The sequence below is a fragment of the Cyanistes caeruleus genome, chromosome 15 (assembly GCF_971803275.1).
Source record: "Cyanistes caeruleus chromosome 15, bCyaCae1.hap1.1, whole genome shotgun sequence".
NCBI classification, from domain to species: domain Eukaryota; kingdom Metazoa; phylum Chordata; class Aves; order Passeriformes; family Paridae; genus Cyanistes; species Cyanistes caeruleus.
This window is the reverse complement of record NC_141715.1, coordinates 1,177,056-1,192,373: the sequence shown is the minus strand read 5'-3', so window position 1 is coordinate 1,192,373 and position 15,318 is coordinate 1,177,056. Positions and strand designations below refer to the sequence as shown.

At 52.8% G+C, this 15,318-nt stretch overlaps 2 protein-coding genes across 3 annotated transcripts; one reads left to right on the top strand and one right to left on the bottom strand.

Annotated features, from left to right (window-relative positions):
* Positions 1 to 595: 595 nt before the first annotated feature.
* Positions 596 to 7,840, top strand: RNF14 (ring finger protein 14). 2 transcript variants are annotated; one of them, XM_023936335.2, is made up of 9 exons: positions 596 to 948; positions 1,450 to 1,629; positions 2,126 to 2,277; positions 2,582 to 3,109; positions 3,778 to 4,006; positions 4,595 to 4,767; positions 5,263 to 5,393; positions 5,982 to 6,064; positions 6,777 to 7,840. In XM_023936335.2, exons 2-8 carry the CDS (start codon positions 1,476 to 1,478, stop codon positions 6,043 to 6,045), a joined length of 1,431 nt encoding a protein of 476 aa, XP_023792103.1. In that variant the 5' UTR covers positions 596 to 948; positions 1,450 to 1,475; the 3' UTR covers positions 6,046 to 6,064; positions 6,777 to 7,840. The 2 variants fall into 2 exon arrangements, with proteins under 2 accessions (XP_023792103.1, XP_023792102.1); XM_023936334.2 differs by lacking the exon at positions 6,777 to 7,840 and having other exon boundaries at positions 5,982 to 6,625.
* Positions 7,732 to 12,459, bottom strand: GNPDA1 (glucosamine-6-phosphate deaminase 1). The gene is made up of 6 exons (XM_023936339.2): positions 12,155 to 12,459; positions 11,977 to 12,078; positions 10,719 to 10,901; positions 9,962 to 10,146; positions 9,220 to 9,394; positions 7,732 to 8,949 (listed from the first exon to the last, which is right to left on the bottom strand). Exons 1-6 carry the CDS (start codon positions 12,276 to 12,278, stop codon positions 8,852 to 8,854), a joined length of 867 nt encoding a protein of 288 aa, XP_023792107.2. The 5' UTR covers positions 12,279 to 12,459; the 3' UTR covers positions 7,732 to 8,851.
* Between the last annotated feature and the right edge of the window lie 2,859 nt (positions 12,460 to 15,318).

Genomic DNA, 15,318 nt, shown 5'->3' with positions numbered 1-15,318 from the left:
TCACCTGCTGAGCTGTTGATTCCGATGCAGAGCGGGGTGCCGGGGTGGAGGGAAGGGCTGTGTCCCTGCTTCTTGGGGTGTGCAAGGAGCTCTGCCGGGCTGCTCCGGGGCTTTGCGGCTTCCCACGGGGTGGGTGGGTGCGAGTTCACGCTGCCTGTAATGAATCGCAATCAGATTAGGAGGGACCCCCAGGGCTCGGTGAGCTCAACCTCTCCCCCAGCGCTGCCCCTTCCCTGGGTTGCCCGTTCAGTGCCCGAGCACCGCTGCTGCCGGCGGCCGCTCGGAGCCCGCTCGGTCCCTGCCGGGGCTGGGCCGGCCGGGCCCTCCCGGCCGCCGGGGGAGCTGCGGGGCCGGGCCGGCGCCTCCTCCGCCCGTCGGCGCTTCCCGTCCCTTCCCTTCCCGTCCCTTCCCTTCCCGTCCCTTCCCTTCCCGTGCCTTCCCTTCCCGTCCCTGCCCGTCCCTCCCCGCCGCCGCTCCGCGAGGGGCAGGGCCGGCCTCCCCTCGCTGTCCCCGGCCCGCTCGGCCCGGCCGCGGCTGCCCCGGTGAGGAGCGGGTGAGGAGCGGCTGAGGGGGCCGGGCCGTGTCCCTGGGGCCCGGGGCACAGCGCTGGCAGCGGCCGGAGCCGCCATAGCGACGGCGGAGCTGGGCCTGGAGCCCGGGGCCGTTCGGAGCCGTCGCCGCGGGGAAGGGCCCGGCCCGGCCCGGCCCGGCCCGCAGCTCGGCCCCTGCTCCTGCGGCTGGAAATGAGCCCCGAGCCCTGAGCCATCGGGCACGGGAGCGGCGGGGGGACTTTAACCCCGAGCCGGCGGTGCTGGTGTCGTTGTTTGTCCGCAGCAGCCCCAGGCCGGGGCCAGCGCCGTGCCCTGAGGGGGGAGAAGGGTCCGGGCCTGGAGGGATGCTCAGGGAGCGGCTCCTCGGCTCTGCCTCTGCGCTGCCCTGACTCGAAAGGTAACTCATCAAACTGCCTTCATTTCCCGCAGTGTAGAGCTGAGATCCTCCACGAGTGCATCTACAAGATGCCTGTGCAGTATTTGAACCTTTTTATGATGTTTTCAATCACAAATAAGACTGCGTTAGAGCACTGGACAAGAGCTACTGTTGCTAATCCGTTTCTCATGTGTTTTTTAGGGGTTCTGTTTTCTTCCAAACATCAGTGAAATGTCCCTGTGTCACCTGTGCCATCTCCATATTTCATTATTTCCCCCCTTACAGCTGTCTTTACCTGCTAACACACAGTCAGCTTTCTGACCAATATTCTTTTGGGTTTGGGGTTTTTTTAAATTTTATAGAGCTACCAATATTTTTTTTTTCAACCTTTAAAATACTTTAATTATTTTCCACATTGTTTTAGATTGGTTACCCGGGTTTTTCTAAAGCTTACTATGCTATAAAATAGATGCCTCAAGTTGGTAATTTGAACTGGATGCATTAACTTGGTTGATGTTGCAGAGAGGTGGTAACTACAGAAAAGTTAAATGTCTTCAGAGGACAAGGAGGCTCAGGAGGACGAGCTGCTGGCTCTGGCCAGCATCTACGATGAGGATGAGTTTAAGAGAGCAGAGTCTGCCCAAGGAGGAGAAACAAGAATTTGTCTGGAGTTGCCTCAAGACTTCAAAATTTTTGTGAGGGGTGAGTTGAGATGTTTTGTGTTATCAAAGGGATTACCAAGCTCAGGTGGTTGTTGGGGAGTGGCCTGAGGAAACAGTGACTGGACAAAGCTGTGGCTCACCCTCTGCTGTGCTTGTTGGGGATTGTGTTTGAGCAGTTTAATCCTCAAACACAGAACATCTTCAGTAAGCTTTAAAATTACAGATGAGTAATAGCACTTCTTCAGAATAATTAAGTTCATTTATTGGGTTTTTATTCCCCCAAGGATATGTGTTTCCAGGCTCCTGGTTTGTGCAGGATCTGACATTTCACGGTGCTGTTTAACTGCTTTAATCACAGACCTCCAACCCTGTGACATTTTACTGCACTGAGAGTTTTGTTATTTAGGATGGATCAAAGTTTTAACCCCAGAAATTTATCAAACTAACAGACATTGGATACTGTCAGAAACAGCAACAGTTGGTTAGTTTTCATTTTTCTGTTATTTCTCCCACTGCCTCGGTGGGCCCTGGCTCAGGCAGTTCCACAGAGAGCCTCCAGAGCAGTGGGTTTGAATATTCCGTGTGCTTCCTGCCTCCCCTCGTGCTGAATTTTGAGCTCCCACCTGACTACCCATCGACCTCCCCGCCCGTGTTCACCCTCAGTGGGAAATGGCTCTCCCAGGCCCAGGTTTGCAGAGGATTTTTTACACTTTGACTGCTGAGTAAGTTAGTAACTAACAGTTAAGCAAAGTAAAAAAACAAGTGATGTTGCTTGCTCACAGTTGGCTCTTCTTTTGTCTCTTGCTGGTTTTCATTTTATTACTTTTCTGAGGAAGGAAAACTTGCATCTGTGAGAACTATTTTACATGTATTTTATGGGTAAAAACTGCTGAATCTGAAATCAAAGTTTGCACTAAGGATTGTGTGAAGGGAGGAGCCCAGTGAGGAGTACTCAAACTTACTGAAATCAGGAATTCTTTGTTCTTTCCCAGCTCAGTGCTCTTTGCAAACACTTGGACAATGTGTGGGAAGAGAACCGAGGCTGTGTGGTCCTGTTTGCCTGGATGCAGTTTCTGAAGGAGGAAACATTGAATTACCTGAATATTTCATCGCCATACGAGCTGAAAATGTGCCCTCAGGGCAAGGGGCAGAGCTGGACACCAGTGGGGCCCCTCGAGCCTGGGAAGGACTGTGGGGGTGCCACAGGCTCTGCCACAGCTGAGGAGGAAATCGTGGATGCCAGGGCTGTGCAGGATGTGGAATCCTTGTCCAGTCTGATCAGGGAGATCTTGGACTTTGACCAGGCCCAGAGGAGGAAGTGCTTTAACAGTAAGATGTACTCGTGCAGTATCTGCTTCTGTGAGAAGCTGGGCAGTGAGTGCATGCACTTCACCGAGTGCAGCCACGTGTACTGCAAAGCCTGCCTGAAGGACTACTTTGAAATCCAGATCAGGGATGGACAGGTGCACTGCCTCAACTGCCCCGAGCCCAAGTGTTCTTCTGTCGCCACTCCAGGCCAGGTAATTCCTGTGCACAGGGGCTGTGGAGCTCTGGAACCCAGCCCGAGTTCAGGACCAGGCTGTGGCTCTGCATGGTGGACATTGGCAATCACACAGGCACTGAGGTCAGAAAAGACCTCCAAGATCACCAAGTTCAGCCTTTGACCCAGTCCCACCATGCCACTAAACCATATCATGAAGTGCCACATCCATCCAGGTATGGGCACTCCAGACCTCCCTGGGCAGCCCCTGCCAAGGCCTGGGCACCCTTTCCATGGGGAAATCCCTCCTGATATTCAACCTGAGCCTCCCCTGGCACAGCTTGAGGCAGTTTCCTCTTGTCTGTCCCTTGTTTCCTGGGAGCAGATCCTTGACTCCCTGTGACCTGAAGGAGACTCTAAAGTGGATTCATCCCAGCTGTTGGTACCTTTTCACTGACTTGCTGTTTGTTGCTGCAGCAGGCTCAGAATTACAGATGCAAGGAATCAGAGAATCCCAGACTGGTTTGGGTGGGAAAGCCCATCCATTCCCCCCCCTCCCACTGTCCCACGCTGCTCCAAGCCCTGTCCAGCCTGGCCTGGGGCACTGCCAGGGATCCAGGGGCAGCCCCAGCTGCTCTGGGCACCTGTGCCAGGACCTCAGTGGGTGTGGGTGAGGGATCTCTTCCCTGCATCTGTTTGTGTTTGCAGGTGAAGGAGCTGGTTGGGGAGGAGCTGTTTGCCCGCTATGACCGCCTGCTGCTGCAGTCCAGCCTGGACCTGATGGCTGATGTGGTTTATTGCCCCCGGCCTGGCTGCCAGACCCCCGTGATGCAGGAGCCCGGCTGCACCATGGGCATCTGCTCCTGCTGCAACTACGCCTTCTGCACCCTCTGCAAGATGACTTACCATGGTGTGTCCCCCTGCAAGGTCACTGCAGGTGAGGCACCTCCTCCTGGGCTCCACAGGCACTCCCAGGCACAGCTGAATCTTGGCTGGAAAAGTCCGAAGTTGAGCAAGGCAACTCCTCACCCTGAGCTTTCTGAAAGGCACATTCATTTGGAGGAGGGCTGTTGCTGGCAATTAAATATTCCTTTGGTGAGACTCCTCAGCTCAGGAGCTCCTTAAACTGCTGATTGTCAAATGCTGAGAGGCTGTAGCAGGACAAGAATTTCTTTATATTTTCACTACTTTGTATTGTCAGAGTTAATACTAGAATCAGGTGGAGGCTTCTCTCTGTCTGGCCTCAAAATCCTGTGACAGAATTTCATTAAATATATAGTCAGAAAAAATATTTCCATTTAGAGTTTATTTTACATTGTTCTAATTCCATCAATAGATCTCTTTTATAATACAACAGTGTAAAACTGCTGAATTTTGGTTTTAATATTACCATCTTATGTATTTTAATAGTTTTCTTGCTTTTTAATTCATGGCGTAATTGTTCCCTGAGAGTCTTTATGCTGCAATTAGCTGGACTTCTATATCTAATATCTTACAAAAGGTTTGGTTTGATTTTGCCCCCCAGAGAAATTAATGGATTTGAGGAATGAGTATTTAGAAGCAGATGAGACAAATAAAAGATTTTTGGAACAACGCTATGGCAAGAGAGTGATTCAGAAAGCCCTGGAGGAGATGGAGAGTAAGGAATGGCTGGAAAAGAACTCCAAGTCTTGTCCTTGCTGTGGGACCCACATCGAGGTGAGTGAGGAGGGAAAGGCTGGGGAGTCATGGAACAGAAAATAACCCCCAAGGAGGCAGTTCTGGGGCGTTGGAGCCTCTAGGGAGAGGAAATCTCTTGGAAATACTGAGAGAAGTTTCCATTTCTGTGTGAGAAGGAGAAGGTGATGTTTGTGGATCCCAAGGACTGGAGTACAAATGGTGAAAGGTGGTCAGGCTCCCACACTAAACAGGTCCAGCTTGACACTGGATCTGTATGAACCCTTTTGTTTCCCAGGTATTTCAGGCTACCTCTGGTTCACACTAGAGCCAGGAAATATATCCAGCTTCAGAAGAATACTGATTTACAGTATTATTAATATTATAACCAATTCCCAGTGCTGGATTCCAGCTCCCAGTGAAACCAGTGTGGGGAGGATGTGTTCACTGACTGCTGTGGTTCTGAGGGCTGGTGGAGGGACTGAAGCCTGCCACAGCAGGGTTCTGCTATCACCATTTCTTGTTTTTTTCCCCCAGAAACTGGATGGCTGTAACAAGATGACCTGCACAGGGTGCATGCAGTATTTCTGCTGGCTCTGCATGGGCTCCCTGTCCCGGGCCAACCCCTACCGGCACTTCAACGACCCCTCCTCCCCCTGCTTCAACAGGTCGGTGCTTCAGGGACCTCCTGCTCTGCTGGAACACCTGTTTCCCACTTTTCCTTACAGTCTCTCCCAGATTCTTAACCTGAAATTTGTAAATACAGTTTAAGACACAGTTTCTCCTCTCAAATATTTGCACTAAAAGTAAAAATCAGGAGTGATTCAGGATGTGGTTTTGCTTTTTAAGAACTTTGGTTTTAAAAATCTGGAGGACTCTTCTGAGCCTATTCCTGATTTTTTTTGGTCAGGTCATGATCTCACCCCTCCTGTGCTGGCACAGCCTGCAGGGAAGTGTTTCCCTGCCAATGGTCAGGAGCAGCTCGAGGATTTGGGGAAGAGCTGCTTTAAGGAGATGCAGATTTGCCTCCCATTCCCTTGGGGAAGGACCAAGGGACAGAGGTGCTGCTGTGGGACAGGTGACAGGCAGGTCCCAGGAGGGTGACAATGGCACCAGCTCTCTTGCCCCTTCCACAGGGCATGGATGGTGGTTGGTGATACTGAAAAAAAGTCACATTTTTTTCATTTATGGTGATAACTTTTTGAATGTATTTGACTTTCTTTATGCCCTGATATCACTGATTTTCTGTCTTGCAGATTGTTTCAAGCCATGCACATTGACGATGGGGAGTTCTGGGAAGTGGAAGACGATGATCAGTAGCTTCCTCCAGCACCAAAAGGTGAAGGAAGCAGAGGCAGATGCTTTTTGTGTGTCCTTCGTTTGCTTTTCATTTCCATTGTGTGACAGAAGAGTGGTAACTGCCCTGCATTGCAGGACATTCACACCTCAGAGCCTGTTGCCAAAACCAAAGGAGACTTTTCCCCATCATGGGATCAGGATCATCATGGAATGCCCAAACAAACATGTCCATTATTAAAGAAGCCAGAAATTGGAAAACCATTGGAAAAATATATACCAAGAGGTGCCCCTTTTTTAAAAGCCAACAGATAAAACTGAAGCCTCAAATCCTGGAAGTATTTTGGGGGTTTCCTTTAGGGAGACTGACCCCTGGAGACTCTTGGATCATGAATATTGTGGGGCTTGGGGTGGTTTGGTGGAGCTGTAGTGCTCTCTCTGGAGCTGCTTGGGCTGGGGGAGTTTCCTGGTACAATACAGAGAATTTCTTCCATATCCAGCAACAGTTTGTTGCTTTTATGAATTTCCTGATGTGCTTCTCTGAAAAGCAGTTCTGGCTCTGTCACTGGTACTTTCTGATGACATTAAAGCTGATTATCCCCAACCCTTCTCGCTGGCTGCTGTGCCTGAGCCTTTGCATCCCTGAGAGCTTGGGCAGAAAATGACCAAGAGCCATTTCCAGGGATTTCTGAGAGGTTGGTGACTCCCAGTGTTGCTGTTGGATTCCCTCACGTTGCCTGTCCTTGTTTTGGCAGGGATGAGTGCCAAGGCAGTGAGCTGAGGATGTGACCAGTGAGAGGGTAAAAAGTATCAGGAAGAGATGAACTTGAATTCCTCAAGATACTGACAATTACCTTGTGTTCTCAGTTGATTAAGTATTTATTAACTCTTCATATAAGAAATATGATTGTTGATACTTTTGCTTGTGGACTAGATCCTTTATTTCCACTGGTTTTGCACTTCAAATTATTTCAGAAACCAAATTGTTTCTCCTAAAATCTCAGCAAGTGGTTTTGAGAGTATGAAGGTGATTACTGGAGGCAAACACTGATTTTTTACAAGATTTTCCACTTTTAAAAGTTTATTTGAAAACTAAAGTTGCATGTGCTGTGTTCAAGAGCAGTATGGCCTGGATGGAAATCTCTGGAGCTGAGATTCCTCAGGAACTCAGGGTGATTACAGCTCACTCAGTTCTGACTGAGAGTTAATGAATTTATCCTGGGATGTGTGGCCAAAACGAGTGGTGCTTCAGTTCCCTCTGCAGAGGAGGAGACTGCACTGTTGGAACTGGCACAGAGATTAAAAATATGAAAGGAAGAGCAAATCTCACCTCAGCTGGATCGCTAGGTCAGTGTGTAGGAAAAGTGTACGTTGTGTATGGTTTGAGTTGTATTTCCTGCACCTTTCACATGCACTAAATTCACTTTAAGATGGCAAACACAGTGTCCCTGTTTGTCTTCCTTCTGGCATGGATTTGGCAGCCCAGAGCTCCCACCTGCAGCTGGCAGAGGATGTGTTCTGCTCACGGGATTTCTGTGGATGCCGAGTGCCCTCCCACCCTGAGGGCCCTGCTTTTCCCTCTGAGAAAAACCTGCCAGCAAACACTGGGCAGGAAGGGGGGAGCAGCAGGAGCCCTTCTCACCACACTGCCTCCAGGACAGCTTTGGTACCATGAGCACACTGAGACTGAGCACCACATCCAGGCAAATGTCAACTTCTAAAAAAATTTAAAGACATTTAGTGAAGGAAGTTACATTACAGATCAACAACTTACAAAATTTCTGTATAAAGAAAATAAATGTTTCCCAGTTTTCTTGCCCCTCGTGTGAGAGCACTGGATAGAAATCCCAGGATTCACATTTCAGAATTGGTGGGGTTTTGGCTGTGTGGGGTGTCTGTACTTAAACAGAAGCTGAAGCCAGCAGGAACAGAGTGTTTCCTTTGGGGCTGGTTTGGCATTTCCTCAGAGAAACAGAAAGTTCTGGAGAAGAGAGAGCACCAGGCATAGCAAATCATACCTGGGCCTGAACAGGAGCAAGGGCTTTGTGTGAGACAGCAGTGCCATGCTCAGGTGCCTGAGCTGCCCCACGGACCCCATGTGGAGGATGCTGCTGCAGCCTCTTCTGCTGAGGGTCTCAAGTCCAGCATGTGGCTCAAAGCAGGGCTCAGCCAGGGCTTTATCCAGTCAGGTCCTGGCAACCTCCTAAGGAGCCTGCACAGCCATGGGGATCCTGCCCCACTGCTTGGCTGTTCCCACTGTGGGGTTTATCCTCTCCAGCGTAGGCATCGTGTCTCCACTCAGGCCCCACTGTCCCTTCCCATCTTCTCCCTGGTTCCATCTTCTTCCTGCCCTCTCGTGGCTCTGGGTGCTGCTCTGAGCTTTCCTTTCTCCAGCTGGACAATCCTCTTTTCCAGGATTCTAATGTGAGTGTCTCATGGAGGAGGAAGGAGTAACATGAGATACTTGTCCTAATTGCAAGGAATACACCCCAAAGTGATCACCCACTTGCTTCTGTTGTACTTTCATTTATCCTCACTTTTCAGTTCCACAGCCCTCAGTCCAAGATTACAGTCAGTTCACAGGTCTAACAACTCATTCTTCATTTCCTTCAGAGAGTGAGTTGGTGGCAGAAATTTGTGGAAAACAGAACACTGGATCCCATCCTCCTTTGGGTAATTAAGGCAGGTGTTTGGCATCTGTCTCTTTAATGGAGAGAAGGAACCATTCAATCATTCTGCTAATTTAAAAACAAATATGAGATCAGTTTCTGCAGCAATTCCCTTTTCTTCCAGCTGTTTTCAGCAGCTGGCTCAGCACTGCCCCAGCACATTAATCACTGTATGGCTTCTTGGACTGGCTCCTCTCTGCTCCCATCTCCTTCATGCTGTACAAGGGCTCCACGAGCTTGTTGTGAACCAGCATTAAACCTGATGGAGAGAGGCAAAAGACAATTTAAGTAGACATAATAAAGGAAAGTTCTCCCTCGTTGGATGCTATTAGAATTAGACATTGCCGTTGTCCTTGTGCCTTTGCTCCACACCAAGCATTAAGCATTTACCTTCACACTTGTACTACTGCAGTATATTTAAGGAATATACTCCTTTGGGAGTTGCTTATACAGCAACATCTCTGCAAAGCATGGCTCGTGGCTCCTAAAAATGTAACAAAACAGCTGCCTGGCCTGGTCAAACATTCACCTTTGAAATATTTCACTGTTTTGACTCTGAGCTCCAGCGTGGCGTCCTCGTCGCACACGAACACGGTGTTGGGGTGCTGCTGGAAGGCCGACACCGTCCACATGTGGTTGACACCGTCCTCGATGGCTTTGTACAAAGCAAAGGCCTTGTGGGCTCCCGTGATCAGGATCATCACCTGCACCCCCAGACACACAGAGGGGCAGTCAGGGCCTGGCACGGCGGGTCAGGGAGAGCCCAAGCCTGCCAAGCTGAGAATGGGGACATCCCTGTCACCCACAGCCACTTCTCTGTGCTGCTGCTCTGGTGCTTCAGCCCTCAATGAAACCACAGTCTGGTGGGTCACTGGAGCGATCCTCTGGGCACCTGTACACTGAGATTTAACGAGTGTAGATCAAGGAATAGACTCCAGTAAAAGTGCTCCCACACAGTTTTCATGACCAGCTGGTGTGACATCAACTCAACCTGATTTCTGCAGTTACTCTCCAGGTGAGATCCCTAACCAAAATCACCCTGCCAAACCTTCCTGGCTCCTGGGGGGAACAGCAGATGCAGGGTGACACAAACACAAGTGCCAGCAGAGACGGAGCAAGAGGCTCCAGGTGCTGCAGGATGCCAGAGGACAGGAGGATCAGGCATTCTGTGGCAGGAATACCCTACTCCAGAGGACATGTGGCTGCTCCATAACAGGATAAGCTTTGGCTGCTCCAGAGGGACTGCAGGAAGCCACTTCTTATTTCCTCACCTCTCTGGCATCCATGACAGTGCCTACTCCAACTGTCAAAGCCATGGTGGGCACTTTGGAGAGGTCACCATCAAAGAACCTGGCATTGGCCAGTATGGTGTCCATGGCCAAGGTCTTCACTCGTGTCCTGGACACCAGGCTGGATCCCGGCTCGTTGAAGGCGATGTGACCGTCGGGGCCGATACCTGGGACAGGGACAGCATGAGCAGAGGGTCAGCTGTGGGAGCAGAGCCAGCAGCTCTCCCAGGAGAAGGACAGACAGTGCTCCTGGAAACACAGAGCTGAGAAAAACCCCTGCAATTCCTCTGCTCCAGCTCAGATCTGTGTCTGGTAGAACAACAGCAAGAGCCCCCTCAGAAGCCACCAGACAATTCCCTGATTGCGCTGGGACAACAGCAAAGCAAAGTAGGTGGCAGAACCTTATGGGAAGAGCTTGTGTAGGAAAAGCTACTCCCAGCAGTTTCCTGTTGCCACTGACAATTGATAAACACTTTGTATTTGTACAATTCTAGCCCTTCCCATTTCTCCTGCTAACATTTCCTGAACAATTCACTGACTGCACTGAGAGACCTAAAGCTGGGAGTGCTATGTGGGGAGACAAGGCTGCTGGACACAGCAGTGCCCAGGGCCACAGACCGTGGGGTGCATTTCACTGCAAATGCACTGAAAACAAACAACCCTGGCAATAAATGAGAGCTGGAGAGGACAGGCCCAGCTTTGGGACAGGGTTTAGAGGCTGCTGCTCTCGCGTTCTCACCTCCAACAAAGAGCTCGATGCCTCCAGCTGCTTTGATTTTCTCCTCAAATGCATCACACTCTGCCTGGAGATCAGGGGCATTTCCATCCAAGATGTGGACGTTTTCTGGTGAGATGTCAATGTGCTTGAAGAAGTTATTCCACATGAAGGAATGGTAACTTTCTGGGTGATCCCTTGGGAGACCTGGTAACAGAGCACACAGGACTGAAGGCAGCTGGAGCAGTATCACCCATAACAAAGCACTTCCATACCCTTGCAGTGGCTTTGGTGACACAGCACTGCTCTCTCTGTCCCTTGTCACGCCCTCAGCTTTCAGAGTTGTTTTTATTTCCCTAAATACCAGAATTAAAATCAGTTCCTGTAAGACACATGCCCATATTAACATAAAACAGATCTTCAAAAAGCAGGTGTGTGCTGTGCCTCATCTGTCAGTACCTTTTTCCCATTTCATATCAGTAAGAATTATTAAAAAACCATGCAGAAGCCTGAAAAATAATAATTATAATTATTGCATATTTACCCTGCCTTGAATGCTGTAAACTCACACTGGACTGCTTATTCCCTAATGCTGCTTGATTTGACTATTCACAGAAAAAAACCCAAACTCCTGACCAGGATAAAATTTGCATTAGCAAATATTTAGCTTGTATTTTTTTTCACCTTTGGATCTATTTCTTCTGAGGAGACTATTTCATCACAACTTCAGAAACGACAGTCCTTTGCTATCTCAGCAGGAGATACCAGAGGGCACTCAGGGAACTCAGTGGTCCTTGTAAGGGACCTTTACAATGCCAGAGCAAAGGTGGAAGTTAATGCTGCACACTGCAGTGATAAGCTGTTCCTTACCTGGTCAGTACCTGAGTGCAGCTAACATACAGCAGTGTCTGTAATAGTGTGTGCAATACTGGGCAACACCCAGTGTCCAGTTTTGCCCATATGTTTTCAAACCTATGGAAAAATTTCAAATTTCTTCCACAGGTTTTCAAACTGTCCCCCTTTGCCAATTCCCTGGAGGTGTTTAAGGAAAGACTGAGGTGGCACACAGCGCCATGGTTTAGCTGACACGGCGGTGTGGGGTCATAGGTTGGCCTCGATGATCTCAGAGGTCTTTTCCATCCTAACCGATGCTGTAACTCTGTGAAATGTTGTCCATCTTACCTGGACAGGTGGATTTCGGGCACCGCCAGGCTCTGCCGGGCCCTTAGCCCGGCAGCTCCCGGGCAGGGACAGAGGCGAGGGGACAGGCTGCGGCACTCACCCACGTACTCGTCCATGTTGAAGGTCTTCACGTACTTGAAGGAGAGGTCCCCGTTGCGGTAATACTCCACCAGTTTGCTGTAGCAGCCCAGGGGGGTGCTGCCTGCGGGGAGCGGCCGCCTCAGCCGGGGCAGGCCCCGCGCTCGGCCCCGGCCCCGCGCCCGTCCCCCGGCACCCACCTGTGGGCAGCCCCAGCGTGAAGAAGCGCCCGGGCCCGGGCCCGAACTGCACGATGCGGTTGCGGATGTACTTGGCCGCCCACTCGCTGGCCTGAGAGTAATTCTCCAGGATGATGAGCTTCATGGTGGGGCCGCCCGGGATCGCCGCCTTCTCCCGGGATCGCCTCTGCCCGCGCTCGCCGCCTCCTCTGCGGATCACCGGAGCCTCCGCTTCCTCCCGGCTCGCCCTGCCCGGGATCACTTCCGCGGGCCGGGAGGCGCCGCCCGGGCCGCCCCCGTGGCTGGGCGGAGAGCGCCGGGCCCGGCCCCGCGGGAGGGAGCGCGGCTGGGCCGGAGCGGGGCCTGAGCGGGGCCGGAGCGGGGCCTGAGCGGGGCAGAACGGGACCGGAGCGGGGCCGGAGCGGGGCAGGAGCGGGGCCGGAGCGGGGCCGGAGCGGGGCCGGAGCGGGGCCTGAGCGGGGCCGGAGCGGGGCCTGAGCGGGGCAGAACGGGACCGGAGCGGGGCCGGAGCGGGGCAGGAGCGGGGCAGGAGCGGGGCCGGAGCGGGGCCGGAGCGGGGCAGGAGCGGGGCAGGAGCGGGGCCGGAGCGGGGCAGGAGCGGGGCCTGAGCGGGGCCGGAGCGGGGCAGGAGCGGGGCCGGAGCGGGGCAGGAGCGGGACAGGAGCGGGGCCGGAGCGGGGCAGGAGCGGGGCCGGAGCGGGGCCGGAGCGGGGCCGGAGCGGGACCCGAGCGGGGCAGGAGCGGGGCAGGAGCGGGACCATAACGGGGCAGGAGCAGGACCATAACGGGACAGGAGCGGAACCGGCGTTCGGCACGGCTGAAGGCAGCCGGAGTGATGCGCTGCGGCTGCCAAGCGCCCGCTCGGGTCAATCAGTCACCTCGCTGCAAGGATTCCTGTTGGCCGGGGAAAGCTGTGTCAATAAATGTTCCTCCCAAATCCATTAAAACGGCCAGAAATATCTCGATGTGGTTCTGCTGGAGTGTCGCCGTCACAGCGGGGATCCAGCCGACTCTGTCCTTCAGCTTTTCAGCCCCAAAGGGAAGCTCCCAGCCTTGTCCCACCAAAACGAGCTGCTCTCACGCTTGAACTGTTCTGTAGGGACTCACTTTGGGGCATGTTGGGGTCGTTCTGGGGGATGGAGACCATGATCTCTGTGTGTCCTTGCTGCTCCTGGCACAGAGCTATCCCCAAAACACCTTGCTGCTGTTGCTCCAGCTGCCTTCAAGCTCTCATGAAAATGTGCCCGACCTCTCCTTGCACAGGCTTGGTTCATTGTTGGCATGCAAAGCTCTTCAAAGTTAGATGAATTTTTCAATTTCATCGGAAGGAAAAATGAGCTACAAATTGCTTTGCTGGGATCCAGCCCATGCGGTTCCTCCTCATTTTAATAATTGAAACGCCCTGGCTAGGAGCAGTGCTCCCGGGATTGTGTCGTGCCGGAGAGCCCTTGGTTTGTGTCGGGACGGGAATGCCGGCTGTGGCGGGCTGTAGCCGGACGCCTGTGGGCAGACACGGGAAGAGTTTTAGGCCACAGAGATTAAATAAATGGCATGGCCATGTCTCCGTGAGCAGTGTCAGCCCACGGGCGGGTCTCTCGGTGGCTGGTGTTGGGTGAGGAGCTGACAGCAGCGGCATCCCCGGCTCTCCCGCAGGGCAGGGCAGCCTGGGCTCTGGCTCTGGGGGACCCGGCTCTTCGCTTGTGCCATCGGGGCCATTTCGATGCCACAGACCATGGGTTCCACGGACACAGGCAGGAATCACGCACCGGAGGGCTCGGAGGCACCGGACCGTGGTGCTGGGCTAACGGGGGCTGTGCCCCGCTGGCACGGACGGGATGGGGACCCGCCTGAGCTCTGCACCCTTCCCATCCTGGAGCTGCTTCAGTCCTTTCTCCAGGACACCCGGTGAGCGCCGGTGACCTGCACACACACCGTTCCCACATCACCCCTGTTGTGCCACGGCTGCAGCTTCTGGTGTGCAAAGCCGAAACTGCGGCGGGGCTCGGCAGGGAGAGCACCGCACAGCCCTCAGCATCGCTCGGCGTTACCGTGGAAACGCGCCCAGCGCTCGGAAATTTCGGAAAAGCAAATGCTGGAGGCACAGCCCGCGTAGGAATTGATTGCAGGAGACACCACGGACTTGCCTCGGCGGTGAGCTGTAGGGTAACAGCCGGGGTGACTTGCGGGCTGTGGGCTTTGTGTGCCCCCCGAGCGGCCTGTGGGCAGTGTCACCTCATCCCCTGCTCCCCACCTCACCTGCCCTGGCTCTCCTGGCACGTGTGGAGAGCTGCTGCCTTTGACATCGGCCTTGCGGCCCCCCAGCCGCTCACCCAGCGCCCTTGTGGGGATGCCACGGGTGACACCCAAGTGTCGGATGGCTCTGCACAGCCTCTGGCTTTCATCTCCCCTGCCAGTGGCTCGGGCAGCTGCGGTGCACAAAGATGCGGGAGGAGCCGACAGCTCCCTGCCAAAGCAAGCCGTGTTTTGGTGAGAACAAGAAGTGCAGCAGAGGCAGGCAGGTGCCCCCGCGCTGCCCACACCCAGCACATCCCGCAGATCCACTCGCTCCATCCACCCCGGGCTCCTGCGAGCTGCTCCGCGCTGGGTAATGCGTGTGACTCGCATGCAGGGTATTTTTAGGTATGATAATTTCTACCCGTTATTGTTCCTGCAGTTACACAGAGCTGTTCCCATGCTGAAGAACTTCCTGGTGTCTGAACAGGCTGATTTTCCTTCCTTGCAAAAGCAGCAGATGGAAGGAAACAAACACTTCTCTTCAGGAGAAGTTGAAGTTGAAGTGGGGGGGCTCTAACAAACACAGGATTTTCTTCTGTCCCATCTTGAAGGGATCAGAGTCAGCAGTGCTCAGAGACCAGGCCTTTTGCTATTGGGAACCGCTTGGGAGCATTGGGATTCTTTTCCTGAAACAGCAACAATTAAAAAATTATCTCCATGAAGAATCCTCTCTCCAAATCCTGTAATTAAAGAGTCTTTTTAATTATATCCACCATCAGTCACCTCTTCCTGCTCCAGCATGTTCCATTTACCTTCTGACCTCAATTTATAAGAAAAGGAGAAATAATCTGGAGGGGAGCTGCTCTTTCCTGCAAGCCCCACTCACATCTAACCTCTCCCAGCAGCACCCAAATCCTAGTTAGGATAGT

What these genes read in the sequence shown, in the direction of transcription:
- RNF14 (XM_023936335.2), top strand. Translation starts at nt 1,476, where the DNA reads ATGTCTTCAGAGGACAAGGAGGCTCAGGAGGACGAGCTGCTGGCTCTG. An exon ending in AATGGCTCTCCCAGGCCCAG is followed by an intron (nt 2,278 to 2,581) that starts GTTTGCAGAGGA and finishes GTTCTTTCCCAG; the next exon opens with CTCAGTGCTCTTTGCAAACA. An exon ending in GCTGTGGGACCCACATCGAG is followed by an intron (nt 4,768 to 5,262) that starts GTGAGTGAGGAG and finishes TTTTTCCCCCAG; the next exon opens with AAACTGGATGGCTGTAACAA.
- GNPDA1 (XM_023936339.2), bottom strand. Translation starts at nt 12,278, where the DNA reads ATGAAGCTCATCATCCTGGAGAATTACTCTCAGGCCAGCGAGTGGGCG. An exon ending in CACGCTGGGGCTGCCCACAG is followed by an intron (nt 12,079 to 12,154) that starts GTGGGTGCCGGG and finishes CGCTCCCCGCAG; the next exon opens with GCAGCACCCCCCTGGGCTGC. An exon ending in AACAGTGAAATATTTCAAAG is followed by an intron (nt 8,950 to 9,219) that starts GTGAATGTTTGA and finishes TCTCTCCATCAG; the next exon opens with GTTTAATGCTGGTTCACAAC.